This window comes from Grampus griseus (assembly GCF_964374135.1).
Source record: "Grampus griseus genome assembly, chromosome: 20".
NCBI classification, from domain to species: Eukaryota; Metazoa; Chordata; class Mammalia; order Artiodactyla; family Delphinidae; genus Grampus; species Grampus griseus.
In genome coordinates, this window is record NC_139014.1 from 11016724 (window position 1) to 11030680 (window position 13957).

Consider the following 13957-nt stretch of genomic DNA (forward strand, 5'->3'; position numbering starts at 1 on the left):
AAAGACATATAAAGAAATTTGCACTTGATCTGGGAGGCAGTGCTCAATTAATAAGTCGATGAACAAATACTTAGGAAATGTCCACTAAATACAATCTACAAAGAAGTACAAACGTTCCTTGAGCAGTGAGCTCTACATGTTTCTAAAATTTCAATTTGTACTGAAGGATAGCATACGTTCAGGAAGATGCACTGATTCAAATATGTAGTTGATAACTTTTCCCAAACTGATCAGACCCAGATCAAGAAACAATATTATCAGCGGCCTGGAAGCCCATCTTCTCTCTTGTCACCTTCTAGTCACCCAGGCCCGGGGCTCCACTGTATTGACAGCACCTGTTATCTCCGCTGATTTTGCATGTTATCTAAATGGGAGCATTCAGGAGGCACTATAGGCCTTTTGGGGGAGTGACATCATAGAAGTATTATTTTAGAAGGATGCACTCTGCTGGTCTGTTGAGAGAAGACAGGTCAGTGGGTTGAGGAGATAGGGCAGTGAGCCCTACTGCGCTCCCTGGCCTCTGCCCTCTGCTCCCTGCAGCGTCTTCAGGAGCTGGCTGGGAGCAGGGAGTCTCAGTAGTGTCAACACGAGGTGCTGCTGGTTGGACCGATACAGTCGTAGCTGATGGTTGTAGTGACCATCACGTAGTGACCAACGTAGTTGCGGTGATGGGACACAGGGTCTTTTGAAGGAAAATTGGATAGGACATGGTAGTCGGGTTGTATAAATGTGAAGAAGATGGGGAGGTAAAAAAGGCTTCACTTTTTAGGCTGGCTGAATGCCAGCACCACCAGGAACCTTTGTGACCTTGGACTAAGTCATTTGACCGCTTTAAGCTTCAGCTTTCTCTTCTTTGTTATGAGGTGGGTTGGACTAAGTCCATGTCGTTGTGAAGTTCTAAGCGTTATGAAATACAGAGGGTTATGCTGAAAAGCTTGCAGGCAGGGAGATTTATCAAGAGCTAAAATTTTATACAAATGCCAATTGCCATCTACTTTTCTTTCCATCCATCTATCCACCCACCCACCCACTCACTCACTCACTAATTCACTTCATTCATTAAGTAGAAACCCGTGAAGGCATTAGAAGAGAAGTGTTTTATTAAGACAGAACTACAATTTTAAATTTACATTCTGTCCACTTCACCCTACATCAGATTGATAACATTGTCAGCAGTATCCACCCAGGAATTTAATTTTAGTTTACTTAAGTTATTTAGTTGTTTATTTTAGTAAATGTAGTATTAAATGCACCATTTTAGTCATCCTCATTCTTTCCCTCTCTTCACCTCCCCTCTCCCACTCACTGTCATATTCTTGGGAGGAAACCATAAAACTAACTGACCGCAGGGATTCCCAGTGGGTCAGATGTGACAGCCTCACTTAGTTGATCACAGCCTGATGGTTGGTAGCTGCCCCTGCTCCTCCCTTGGGTGGTGGTATTTTGATCCGAGACCAGGGGAAGAAGAGTGGGTGCTGCTGTCGGCCACCACTACTGATGAGGCTCCAGTGTCTGTTGGGCCGTCGGTGAGGTGCACAGAGAAGTGTGGTGTGCCTCTCTCCAGCTCCCACATGCTTTCCACATGCCCTTGCTGGGAACAATGCGGGGAGGAAGGGGCAGGTGGGGGCCTGGGCTTTCCAGAGGGTGAAGTCCGAGGAGGAGGTGTAGTTTTCGTCCTCCCTGCACTCTGGGCCTTTGGAACTCCCTCCCTCCCTTTGCCTTTGTCGTGGTTCTTTAGAGGATGTGCCTAAGAGCTGCCACTGATCAATGTGATTCCTGGGCAGGCCTTTATCTTTTTACAGAGAAAACCACTTCTGTTCTCTTAGCCATAGGTTGCCTATGGCCAGAGTGCTGACCACAAGGGCACTGCATGGAAGTGTGGATGCATGAATTAGACGTGTTCAGACCAGCTCTGACATTTACTCTGTTGGTCATCATTCACAGGACATGACCAGCTATTTGACGGCTTCAGTTTGTTGAAGCTGTTTTCTGCTTCCCTTTGCTTTGGTTCCCTTTGCTCTGTTTCCCTTCCCTATGCACTTAGGTGGCCCTTAATTTTAACTTTTCAGATCCCAATTCATTCCTGTCTCTTGCCAGTCTTGTGATTCAGATTAGAGCAGCGTTGATTGCTGTCATTATAATTCTTTTGAGACCTTAACACTCTGTTCCTGCCATATCAGAGAGAGCTAAAGATTAACATCTAATTTCTTTAGTTATGGATTAAAACAAGTTTACCATAATTCTTCCAGATAAGTTAGTTACAACCCAATTTTCACCAGGTTTCCCTCAGCCAGAGCTGCTCATCAGGTCACTGGCCTCTTCTGAAGCTATTGAATTAGACTTTCCAGGGTGGGGCCTGGCATCTCTGTGAAGAGTCCTTGATGACTTTGACATGTCCATGGTAAAGGCCCCTTCCAACTCCAAAGTCCTGTTACTTAATTTTATAATTCATTTTTGTGTTATTTTATTTTTATCAAGGTAACATATGCATATCTTAAAATTCAAATAGTACTAAAAGGTAGATTAAGAAAGAGCTCTGTCCTGCTCCCACCCTTCCCTGAGGGGCTACTCTGATTGAGTCCTTTCTTGTCTATACATGTATATATAACCTTTTCCCCTGTAGTTACAAATTTGCTAAATTTTCTGTGAACTTATGAGTTTATTTTATTTTTTTACATATATTCCAGTACATCTGTCAAATGCTATCAATATTTTTTCCAGTGCTCAGATAATCTGTTACTTTTTAAAAAAACATTCCTCTAGCTCCTGTTGGGCTCCTTGGTCTCTGGATCTGGTACATGGGTGACTTGTGTTTTTTCTTTTTCTGTTTCTCTCTGTCTGTTTCTCACTGTCTCTCTCATTTCCTGGATCCTTTGTTGCCTTCTTTTGTGGCCTGTTTCCCAAGAAGAGGAACATGAGATACAGGTTTTGTGTTTACATGTCTGAAAAGACCTGTATTTTACCCTCAGACTTGAATATCAGGTTGAAATTATTTTCACAGAGGATTTGAAGGCATTGCTCTATTTTGTCCAGCTTATAATGCTGTTGGGAAATCCAGAGCTTTTCCCATTCCTGATTCTGTGTTTGTGATCTGATTTTTCTCTATGGATTTTTCTTTGTCTTTCTTTCTTTTTTTTTTTTTTTTGTGGTGCCATGCGGCTTGTGGGATCTTAGTTCCCTGACCAGGGATCGAACCCAGACCCGGGCAGTGAGAGTCCTTACTACTGGACTGCCAGGGAATTCCCTGTCTTTTGTTTTTTAACATTGGATTATGATGTGTCAGGGTGTCCTTGGGTTAATCCTGTTTGTGGTTCACTGAGCTTCTGGAATCTGTTAGTTTACATCGCTGACCAAATTGGGGAAGTTAACAGGCATTATATCTTAAACTACTTTTTGAGCTCTCCACTTACTTTTCTCTTTCTGAGACTCTGATGACACTAACATTAGACCTTTTGTTATTGTCCCCCAGTCCCTTTAGGCTCCTTTCTTGGGAGTCATTCCATTTCTACAAAGAGGAATCTCGAATTCTCTACCAGGGCGGGATTGTTCAGCGGTGGCCAGGAGGAGAGGAGAGATGAGCTGATATACTTTGTGGAAGATAGTATTTGAGAGGGATAGTATATTGAGAGGGAGAGTTGGGGCAGAGTTAGTATTAATACATGGAAAACAAGGAGACTGAAAAACAATTCAAGAAAGATGTCATTTTCATACACTACTTGGCTCAGCATTGAATAATATTTCCATAGGCATTACTAATGTAAAACACTGACTATTAATTTAATAAAAATGTGATGTGGTTATGTTGGGAGAATAGGGAATGGGGGAGTGGGATGGTGGCTGAAGAGAGGACAGTTCTGTCCTCTGAGAAGTGAGGCTTGGGATGTGGATGGAGGGGTGTAAGGTTGGATCTTAACAAACGGCACCACGAAACAGAGGAAAACTTCAAGTGAGCTTTATTAGGGAGCGCTCCCAGGCGAGGTTCACTGGTCCGAGAGAAAGGGGGCCGGAGAAGTCGCGCCCGGGCGAGGGTTGGGCAAGATTTTATAGGGGAAGAAGGGAAAGGGGTGTGGTGAATCTGGGAGGGCGCAGGGTATTCCTTATTTGGTGGTCTTTTCGGGTATCCTGGGGGACCGTTAATCCCGCCCCTGGAAAGGCGGGAAGGCTGGGCTGGTTTCAAAATCCCCAGGTCAGTTCCTGGAACTGGGTGGTCTGGAATGTCTCCAGGGCAGTTTCTGGAACTGGGTGGTCCGGAGAATTTTGTTCTGATGCAACCTGTGAATCTGATTGTGTTCCCCTGCCTCAGGCCAGTTGGCCTTACAGAGGGGCAGGACTGCTGCTGTTTTGTTGAAAGCCTTGTGATGCTATCTGCCTTAAGCCAAGTATATATGTATAACTTTGAGTTTAAAGAAGCCCATGGGAATGCTCTGGTTAAAAGGGAGAGGCTGAATATCCTAGAGCATGGAGTTTAGTGTCTGAGAAAGTGGAACGGTCTGGAATCCAGAACATAGAGTGGAAGAATTAGTCACAGTTTGGAGGAGAATTAGATAAAAGACTTAAGTATTCTACCTATCCAGTAGTCTAACCTCTTCCTTTGAAAAAAATGCTTTCTGATTGAAATTAGAGACACTGTTGAAAAGTTTCCTACAGCTGTTAAAGTGTGGTCTGTGGACCACTGGGGGTTCCTGAGACCCCTTCAAGGATCCACGGGGTTGAGACTATGTTGTAATAACATTAAGATGTTATTGGCTTCTCACTCCCTCTTGCGAGAGCACCGGAATCACAACTAACTGCTGAACAGTCATCGACAGGAAGACACTGGAACTCACCAAAAAAGATATCCCACATCCAAAGACAAAGGGGAAACCACAATGAGATGGTAGGAGGGGTGCAATCACAATAAAATCAAATCCCATAACTGCTGGGTGGTTGACTCACAAACTGGAGAACACTTATACCACAGAAATCCACCCACTGGAGTGAAGGTTCTGAGCCCCACGTCAGGCTTCCCAACCTGGGGTCCGGCAACGGGAGGAGAAATTCCTAGAGAATCAGACTTTGAAGGCTAGTGGGATTTGATTGCAGGACTTTGACAGGACTGGGGGAAACAGAGACTCCACTCTTGGAGGGCACACACAAAGTAGTGTGTGCATCGGGACCCAGGGGAAGGAGCAGTGACCCCATAGGAGACTGAACCGGACCTACCTGCTAGTGTTGGAGGGTCTCCTGCAGAGGCAGGGGGTGGCTGTGGCTCGCCGTGGGACACTGGCAGCAGAAGTTCTGGGAAGTACTCCTTGGCATGAGCCCTCCCAGAGTCCGCCATTAGCCCCACCAAAGAGCCCGGTAGGCTCCAGTGCTGGGTCACCTCAGGCCAAACAACCCACAGGGAGGGAACTCAGCCCCGCCCATCAGCAGACGAGTGGATTAAAGTTTTACTGAGCACTGCCCACCAGAGCAACAGCCAGCTCTACCCACCACCAGTCCCTCTCATCAGGAAGCTTGCACAAGCCTCTTAGATAGCCTCATCCACCAGAGGGCAGACAGCAGAAGCAAGAAGAGCTACAATTCTGCAGCCTGTGGAAGGAAAACCACATTCACAGGAAGATAGACAAAATGAAAAGGCAGAGGACTTTGTACCAGATGAAGGAACAAGATAAAACCCCAGAAAAACAACTAAATGAAGTGGAGATAGGCAACCTTCCAAAAAAAGAATTCAGAATAATGATAGTGAAGATGATCCAGGACTTCGGAAAAAGAATGGAGGCAAAGATGGGGAAGATGCAAGAAATGTTTAACAAAGACCTAGAAGAATTAAAGAACAAACACCTAGAAGAATTAAAGAACAAACAGAGATGAACAATACAATAGCTGAAATGAAAAATATACTAGAAGGAATCAATAGCAGAATAACTGAGGCAGAAGAACGGATAAGTGACCTGGAAGACAGAATGGTGGAATTCATTGCCGTGGAACAGGATAAAGAAAGAAGAATGCAAAGAAATGAAGACAGCCTAAGAGACCTCTGGGACAACATTAAATGCACCAACATTCACATTATAGGGGTCCCAGAAGGAGAAGAGAGAGAGAAAGGACCCGAGAAAATATTTGAAGAGATTATAGTCGAAAAGTTCCCTAACATGGGAAATGAAATAGCCACCCAAGTCCAGGAAGCGCAGAGAGTCCCAGGCAGGATAAACCCAAGGAGAAACATGCTGAGACACATAGTAATCAAATTAACAAAAATTAATGACAAAGAAAAATTATTGAAAGCAACAAGGGAAAAATGACAACATACAAGGGAACTCCCATAAGGTTAACAGCTGGTATCTCAGCAGAAACTCTACAAGCCAGAAGGGAGTGGCACGATATATTTAAAGTGATGAAAGGGAAGAACCTACAACCAAGATTACTCTACCCAGCAAGGATCTTATTCATATTCGACAGAGAAATCAAAAGTTTTACACACAAGCAAAAGCTAAGAGAATTCAGCACTACCAAACCAGCTCTACAGCAAATGCTAAAGGAACTTCTCTAAGTGGGAAACACAAGAGAAGGAAAGGACCTACAAAAACAAACCAGTAACAATTAAGAAAATGATAATAGGAACATACATATCGATAATTACCTTAAACGTGAATGGATTAAATGCTTCAACCAAAAGATACAGGCTCACTGAATGGATACGAAAACAAGACCCATATATATACTGCCTACAAGAGACCCACTTCAGACCTAGGGACACATACAGACTGAAAGTAAGGGGATGGAAAAAGATATTCCATGCAAATGGAAATCAAAAGAAAGCTGGAGTAGCAATACTCATATAAGATAAAATAGACTTTAAAATAAACAATGTTCCAAGAGACAAGGAAGGACACTACATAATGATCAAGGGATCAATCCAAGAAGAAGATATAACAATTATAAATATATATGCACGCAACATTGGAGCACCTCAATACATAAGGCAACTGCTAACAGCTATAAAAGAGGAAATCGACAGTAACACAATAATAGTGGGGGACTTTTAACACCTCACTTACACCAATGGACAGTTCATCCAGACAGAAAATTAATGAAACACAAGCTTTAAATGATACAATAGACCAGATAGATTTAATTGACATTTATAGGACATTCCATCCTATAATGTCCTATATTACGCTTTCTTCTCAAGTGCACACGGAACATTCTCCAGGATAGATCACATCTTGGGTCACAAATCAAGCCTCAGTAAATTTAAGAAAATTGAAATTATATCAAGCATCTTCTCTGAGCACAGTGCTATGAGATTAGAAAGCAATTACAGGGAAAGAAACATAAAAAAACACAAACACATGGAGGCTAAACAATGTGTTACTAAATAACCAAGAGATCACTGAAGAAATCAAAGAGGAAATCCAAAAATGTCTAGAGACAAATTACAACGAAAACACAACGATCCAAAACCCATGGGGTGCGGCAAAAGCAGTTCTAAGAGAGTTTATAGCAATATGACCCTACCTCAAGAAACAAGAAAAATCTCAAATAAACAATGTAACCTTACACCTAAAGGCACTAGAGAAAGAAGAACAAACAAAACCCAAAATTAGTAGAAGGAAAGAAATCATAAAGATCAGAGCAGAAATAAATGAAATAGAAACAAAGAAAACAATAGCAAAGATCAATAAAACTAAAAGCTGGTTCTTTGAGAAGATAAACAAAATAGATAACCCTTTAGCCAGACTCATCAAGAAAAAGAGGGAGAGGACTCAAATCAATAAAATTAGAAATGAAAAAGGAGAAGTGGGGCTCCCCTGGTGGCGCAGTGGTTGAGAGTCCGCCTGCCGATGCAGGGGACACGGGTTCGTGCCCTGGTCCGGGAAGATCCCACATGCCGCAGAGCGGCTGGGCCCGTGAGCCATGGCCGCTGAGCCTGCGCGTCCGGAGCCTGTGCTCCACAACGGGAGAGGCCACAACAGTGAGAGGCTCGCGTACCACAAAAAAAAAAAAAAAAAAAAAAAGGAGAAGTTACAGTGGACACCACAGAAATACAAAGCATCATAAGAGACTACTACAAGCAACTCTATACCAATAAAATGGACAACCTGGAAGAAATGGACAAATTCTTAGAAAGGTGTAACCTTCCAAGGCTGTACCAGGAAGAAATAGAAAATATAAACAGACCTATCACAAGTAATGAAATTGAAACTGTGATTTAAAAAAACTTACAATAAACAAAAGTCCAGGACCAGGTGGCTTCACAGATGAATTCTATCAAACATTTAGAGAAGGGCTAACACCCATCCTTCTCAAACTCTTCCCAAAAATTGCAGAGGAAAGAACACTCCCAAACTCATTCTACAAGGCCACCATCACCCTTATACCAAAACCAGACAAAGATACTACAAAAAAAGAAAATTACAGACCAATATCACTGATGAATATAGATGCAAAAATCCTCAACAAAATACTAGGAAACATAATCCAACAACACATTAAAAGGATCATTCACCATGATCAAGTGGGATTTCTTCCAGGGATGGAGGATTCTTCAATGTACGCAAATCAATCAACGTGATATACCATATTAACAACTTGAAGACGAAAAACCATATGATCATCTCAATAGATGCAGAAAAAGCTTTTGACAAAATTCAACACCCATTTATGATAAAAACTCTCCAGAAAGTGGGCATAGAGGGAACCTACCTCAACATAATAAAGGCCATATACCACAAACCCACAGCAAACATCATTCTCAATGGTGAAAAACTGAAAGCATTTCCTCTAAGATCAGGAACGAGACAAGGATGTCCACTCTCGCCACTATTATTCAACATAGTTTTGTAAGTCCTAGCCACAGCAATCAGAGAAGAAAAAGAAATAAAAGGAATACAAATAGGAAAAGAAGAAGTACAACTGTCACTGTTTGCAGATGACATGATACTATACATAGAGAATCCTAAAGATGCCACCAGAAAACTACTAGAGATAATCAATGAATTTGGTAAAGTTGCAGGATACAAAATTAATGCACAGAAATCTCTTGCATTCCTATACACTAATGATGAAAAATCCGAAAGAGAAATTAAGGAAACAATCCCATTCACCATTGCAACAAAAAGAATAAAATACCCAGGAATAAACCTACCTAAGGAGGTAAAAGACCTGTACTCAGAGAACTATAAGACACTGATGAAAGAAATCAAAGATGACACAAACAGATGGATATACCATGTTCTTGGATTGGAAGAATCAATATTGTGAAAATGACTATACTACCCAAAGCAATCTACAGATTCAATGCAATCAACCCCTATCAAATTACCAGTGGCATTTTTTGCAGAACTAGAACAAAAAAATCTTAAAATTTGTATGGAGACACAAATAGCCAAAGCAGTCTTGAGGGGAAAAAGTGGAGCTGGAGGAGTCAGGAGTCAGACTCCTGACTTCAGACTATACTACAAAGCTACAGTAATCAAGACAATATGGTACTGGCACAAAAACAGAAATATAAGATCAATGGAACAGGATAGAAAGCCTAGAGATAAACCCACACACCTGTGGTTAACTAATCTATGACAAAGGAGGCAAGGATATACAATGGAGAAAAGACAGTCTCTTCAATAAGTGGTGCTGGGAACACTGGATAGCTACATGTAAAAGAATGAAATTAGAACACTTCCTAACACCATACACAAAAATAAACTCAAAATGGATTCGAGACCTAAATGTAAGACCAGACACTATAAAACTCTTAGAGGAAAACATAGGAAGAACACTCTTTGACATAAATCACAGCGAGATCTTTTTTGATCCACCTCCTAGAGTAATGGAAATAAAAACAAAAATAAACAAATGGGATCTAGTGAAACTTAAAATTTTTTGCAAAGCAAACTATAAGCAAGACAAAAATCAACCCTCAGAATGGGAGACAATATTTGCAAACAAATCAATGGACAAAGGATTAATCTCCAAAATATATAAACAGCTCATGCAGCTCAATATTAAAGAAACAAACAACCCAATCAAAAAATGGGCACAAGACCTAAATAGACATTTCTCCAAAGAAGACATACAATGGCCAAGAAGCACATGAAAAGCTGCTCAACATCACTAATTATTAGAGAAATGCAAATCAAAACTACAGCGAGGTATCACCTCACACCAGTTAGAATGGGCATCATCAGAAAATCTACAAACAACAAATGCTGGAGAGGGTGTGGAGAAAAGGGAATCCTCTTGAACCGTTGGTGGGAATGTAAATTGATATAGCCACTATGGAGAACAGTATGGAGGTTCCTTAAAAAACTAAGAATAGAATTACCATATGACCCAGCAATCCCACTACTGGGCATATATCCTGAGAAAACCATCTTTCAAAAAGACACATGCACCCCAATGTTCATTGCAGCACTATTTACAACAGCCAGGTCATGGAAGCAACCTAAATGCCCATCGACAGATGAATGGATAAAGAAGATGTGGTACCTATGTACAATGGAATATTACTCAGCTGTAAAAAGGAACGAAATTGAGTCATTTGTAGAGACGTGGATGGATCTAGAGACTCATACAGAGTGCTATTACTTTTAAATGAATAGAGATATATTTTAAAATTTTCTCATCTGAATTTTGAATATAGTAAATGCCGATAGGTACAGCCACATAAACAAAAGTTCTTTGGGACACTCCACGATTTTAGAGTGTGAAAAGGTCTCAAGACCAGATAAATTTCAGGACTTGCTGGTCTAGAGTTATTTGCTCTAGAAGCTCCTCCTGAAGTGAATAGGTAAACCCAGAATGAATAGGTGTACAGGACCCCTTGTCCACAGGGTGGGTCTCTTTTCCACAGAATCACAGCCTGGGCCTGAATAGGAGCACAAGATAAAGCAGTAAGAGGGCAAGAGAACCATAGGTGCTGAAATAACAAACGTGGATGAAAGGAAACAATCACGGGGCCAGTGATGTTAATAAAAACAATTTTCTCTAGAAAGGTGAAGAGTTGTGGCTTTTCAGTCTATTCGGGTGCCTTAGCGGTTCCATGAGTCTGGCTAAACACAGGTAAACCTCAAGCCCTGTTGTGTTGTCTTTAGTCAGAGGTGACTTTGAAGTGACTTGTGTGAGAGGAAACTCTGAAAGAGAGATTTAGCAAGGAGGAAATGCACAAATAAAGAACTTTCTCCTTCTCATTGCTTTCCCAGATCCTCTGTCAATGGGTCCTCAGAAAGCCCTGGAAACCATTGGTGCGAATTTACAGAAGCAGTACGAGAACTGGCAGCCAAGGGTAAGTTCTTTATTTGCTTTCCTTTTTCTTTCTTACAGGGAAATTTAGTTTCTTGGTTTTAAACAATCTTTGAATCCAGATCCTCACCTCATATAATCCAGTGATTGGACACTCCCCGTGGCAGGCTTGCAACCCCTTTCTGTCTGTTGATGTGCTCCATGGATTCATAATGAAGCACATGCCCTAGTATGAGCCATTAATTGGATGGTCTGTTATTTATTTTGCCTACGCTTTCCCCTGAAATATTTGGAAAAGAAAAAGTGTTTTTCATGTTACTCTTAAATCGCTGTTTTTATTTTACACAGGAAATGTATTTTCAGTCATTTTCTGCAACCTCAACTACTTAGAGCTATTTCTCCCATCTTCAATTTTCAAATAGTTGAGGAAAAAAGCAGTCAGCATTCAAAAGGTGACACCTGTTATATGCTTTGCCTTTGATTCAAAAGGTAAGGTTCTTTTTAGGGAGTCAGTTACCAGTTACTGTGTCTTCTGTTGCCTATATCTTACCATTTTTAAAAAAGAAAAGTGGTATAGAATATAACAACTCTGTCAGATTGCCTTTAGATCTCAAGTTATTTGTAAACCGCCCGAAGACATATTTTATTTAGTCTTTCTCATTAACTAGTTTGAGGATTTAATAATTCTAATAGAAAATTAGAAATCTGGGGTGTTTATGGAGGTGCCTTTCCATACAGCTTTGTGTGATGCTGGTTCTGGAATTATCTATAGGACGTGACAAGGAGGGGGTGGTGAGCAGGTGGCCTTGCCGGCATGCCTCCCATGGGTCTTTGCTTCTCCATTTCGGGCGTAAGCCTAATGGGAATGTCTTGGAGAACCAGCAAACACTTGCCTGTCTGGCATTTTCGTTCGTGGATTATTTATCCACGTGATCTGGATTTAGGAATTCTTCATGGATTATTTACATTCCAAGAGAAGAGAATGGCCAGGAATAAGTTTGTTCCTGCCTGTGATGGTGCCCTTGGTAATTTTTTTACTGTTGCTTATGGTGCCAGGTGACTAATGTCACAAAATATCTCTGTGCCGCTGCTGTGTCCTTGTGCTTTGCATTTCTAACTTTTCAAGTCAGTAGTAATGGACTCTTGTCCTTCCTTCCCCCCTCCCTTCCCCTCCCCTCCCCTCCCTTCTTTCTTTCCTTCCTTCCTTCCTTCCTCCCTTCCTCCCTCCCTCCCTTCCTTCTGTGTGGCATGTGGGATCTTAGTTCTCTGACTGGGGATTGAACCTGTGCCCCCTACAGTGGAAGCGTGGAATCTTAACCACTGGACCGCCAGGGAAGTCCTTGGGCTCTTGTTCTTTAGAAGGCAGTTTCTTAGTGGAGATTTTCATCTATGTCTAAAGGCTTTGCTTTTTCCTCCCTTGAATTTGTTACCTCTTGGTGGTTTATATAAAAATTCAGTAGCATTTTTCTTGAGAGTACAGTGTGTTTGGGGCTTGGATGAGGACCAGAAAGATATTTAGATGGTGTGTTCCTTTAAAAATAGTTGAGATGCCGCATGTTATCAGTAGAAAATAGTTTCCTTGAGGACTTTGAAGGTACTCCAGGCTAGACAGGCACTTAGGGGTGAGTGAGAGGCGTAGACAGACCTTATCGTCCACGTGGGGCAACGTGCACAGGTAATACCGGAAGACACGATGTCACTGGCAGATGGAAGGTTGAGAACCAGCACTACTAAAATTTAAAAGAATGCCTTTCTGACTTAGCTACTTCTGACCCTCCTCTGGGTTTGACTTTATGCTTTTGCTCTTTGCTAGACACATTTGTTTAAAAAAGAACGTGACCAGATCTACTGATTGTATTCTTCATAGGAAGGGTCTCTGCTGTTTTAATTACTTTCTTCCTTTTAAAGAATTATTATATAGAAGATACAGTCTTTTAGAATGCATATTTAGTATATCAAGACGTTATATGTTCATTACATTTGGTGTGGTGTGTAATTTTTGTGCGTGTGTATGTGTGCTAAGAGTTGATTTACTGCTAGCTTTATTATTAGTTTAGCTTGGTAGGTATTAGTAAGTTCATGCTAGCTGACAGTAAATGGAATCTTCTACACTAGGATTATTATTATTTTTAATCTAAATTTCTGTCTATGAGCAGATCTCTTCCATGCTATCAGGAAGAGGCATTAGCGTGTAAGGCAGGTAACATTATATAGAGAGAAATGATTGCAGATCCAAAAATGACAGTGTAGAATCACATATAGGACAGAGAAATTACCTTCCCAGGATAGTGGGAGGGCTAACCTTGGGTGGCCAGTAGCAGTACAAAGGAGTATAGTCCTCTGGGTAGACGGTTGTTAGTCTGAGAAAATTTGTTAAAGTTAGTGAGATTTCAAGAACAGATCTATAATGTAATTTTTTGAAGGAGAGAGAGTTCAAAGGGCTGATGAACTCTCAGAGAATGTTTACAGATTATTGGATGCCTAGGAAAAGGTGCCAGCGTACCAGTGTGGGGTGGGATTCCATCTGGGTTGGTTTATAAAGTAGAATTGGAATAAAGTATCAGCTATAGCCTAGAAAGAAGCAGTTCCTGCAGACAGGGTGAGATCTTTTGCCTGCATTCAGGAAGCAGACACAACAATGAATCCTTAATATTTTCTTTTTTGAATGCCAAGACCATTACATTCATTTTTAAGTACTATAAAATGTTTAAAATGTTGCTACTACAGACTCTTA

The 13957-nt window shown here is 41.3% G+C and overlaps 1 protein-coding gene across 4 annotated transcripts in view; it reads left to right on the forward strand.

The window, feature by feature from the left end:
- Window positions 1–13957, forward strand: part of RPTOR (regulatory associated protein of MTOR complex 1) — a 345589-nt gene that overhangs the window by 87380 nt on the left and 244252 nt on the right. For all 4 annotated transcript variants that reach the window (XM_082678814.1, XM_082678816.1, XM_082678815.1 and 1 more), the window contains exon 3: window positions 11184–11266. In XM_082678814.1, the coding sequence (XP_082534940.1) occupies window positions 11184–11266 (83 nt within the window). The remainder of the gene's footprint in view (window positions 1–11183; window positions 11267–13957) is intronic.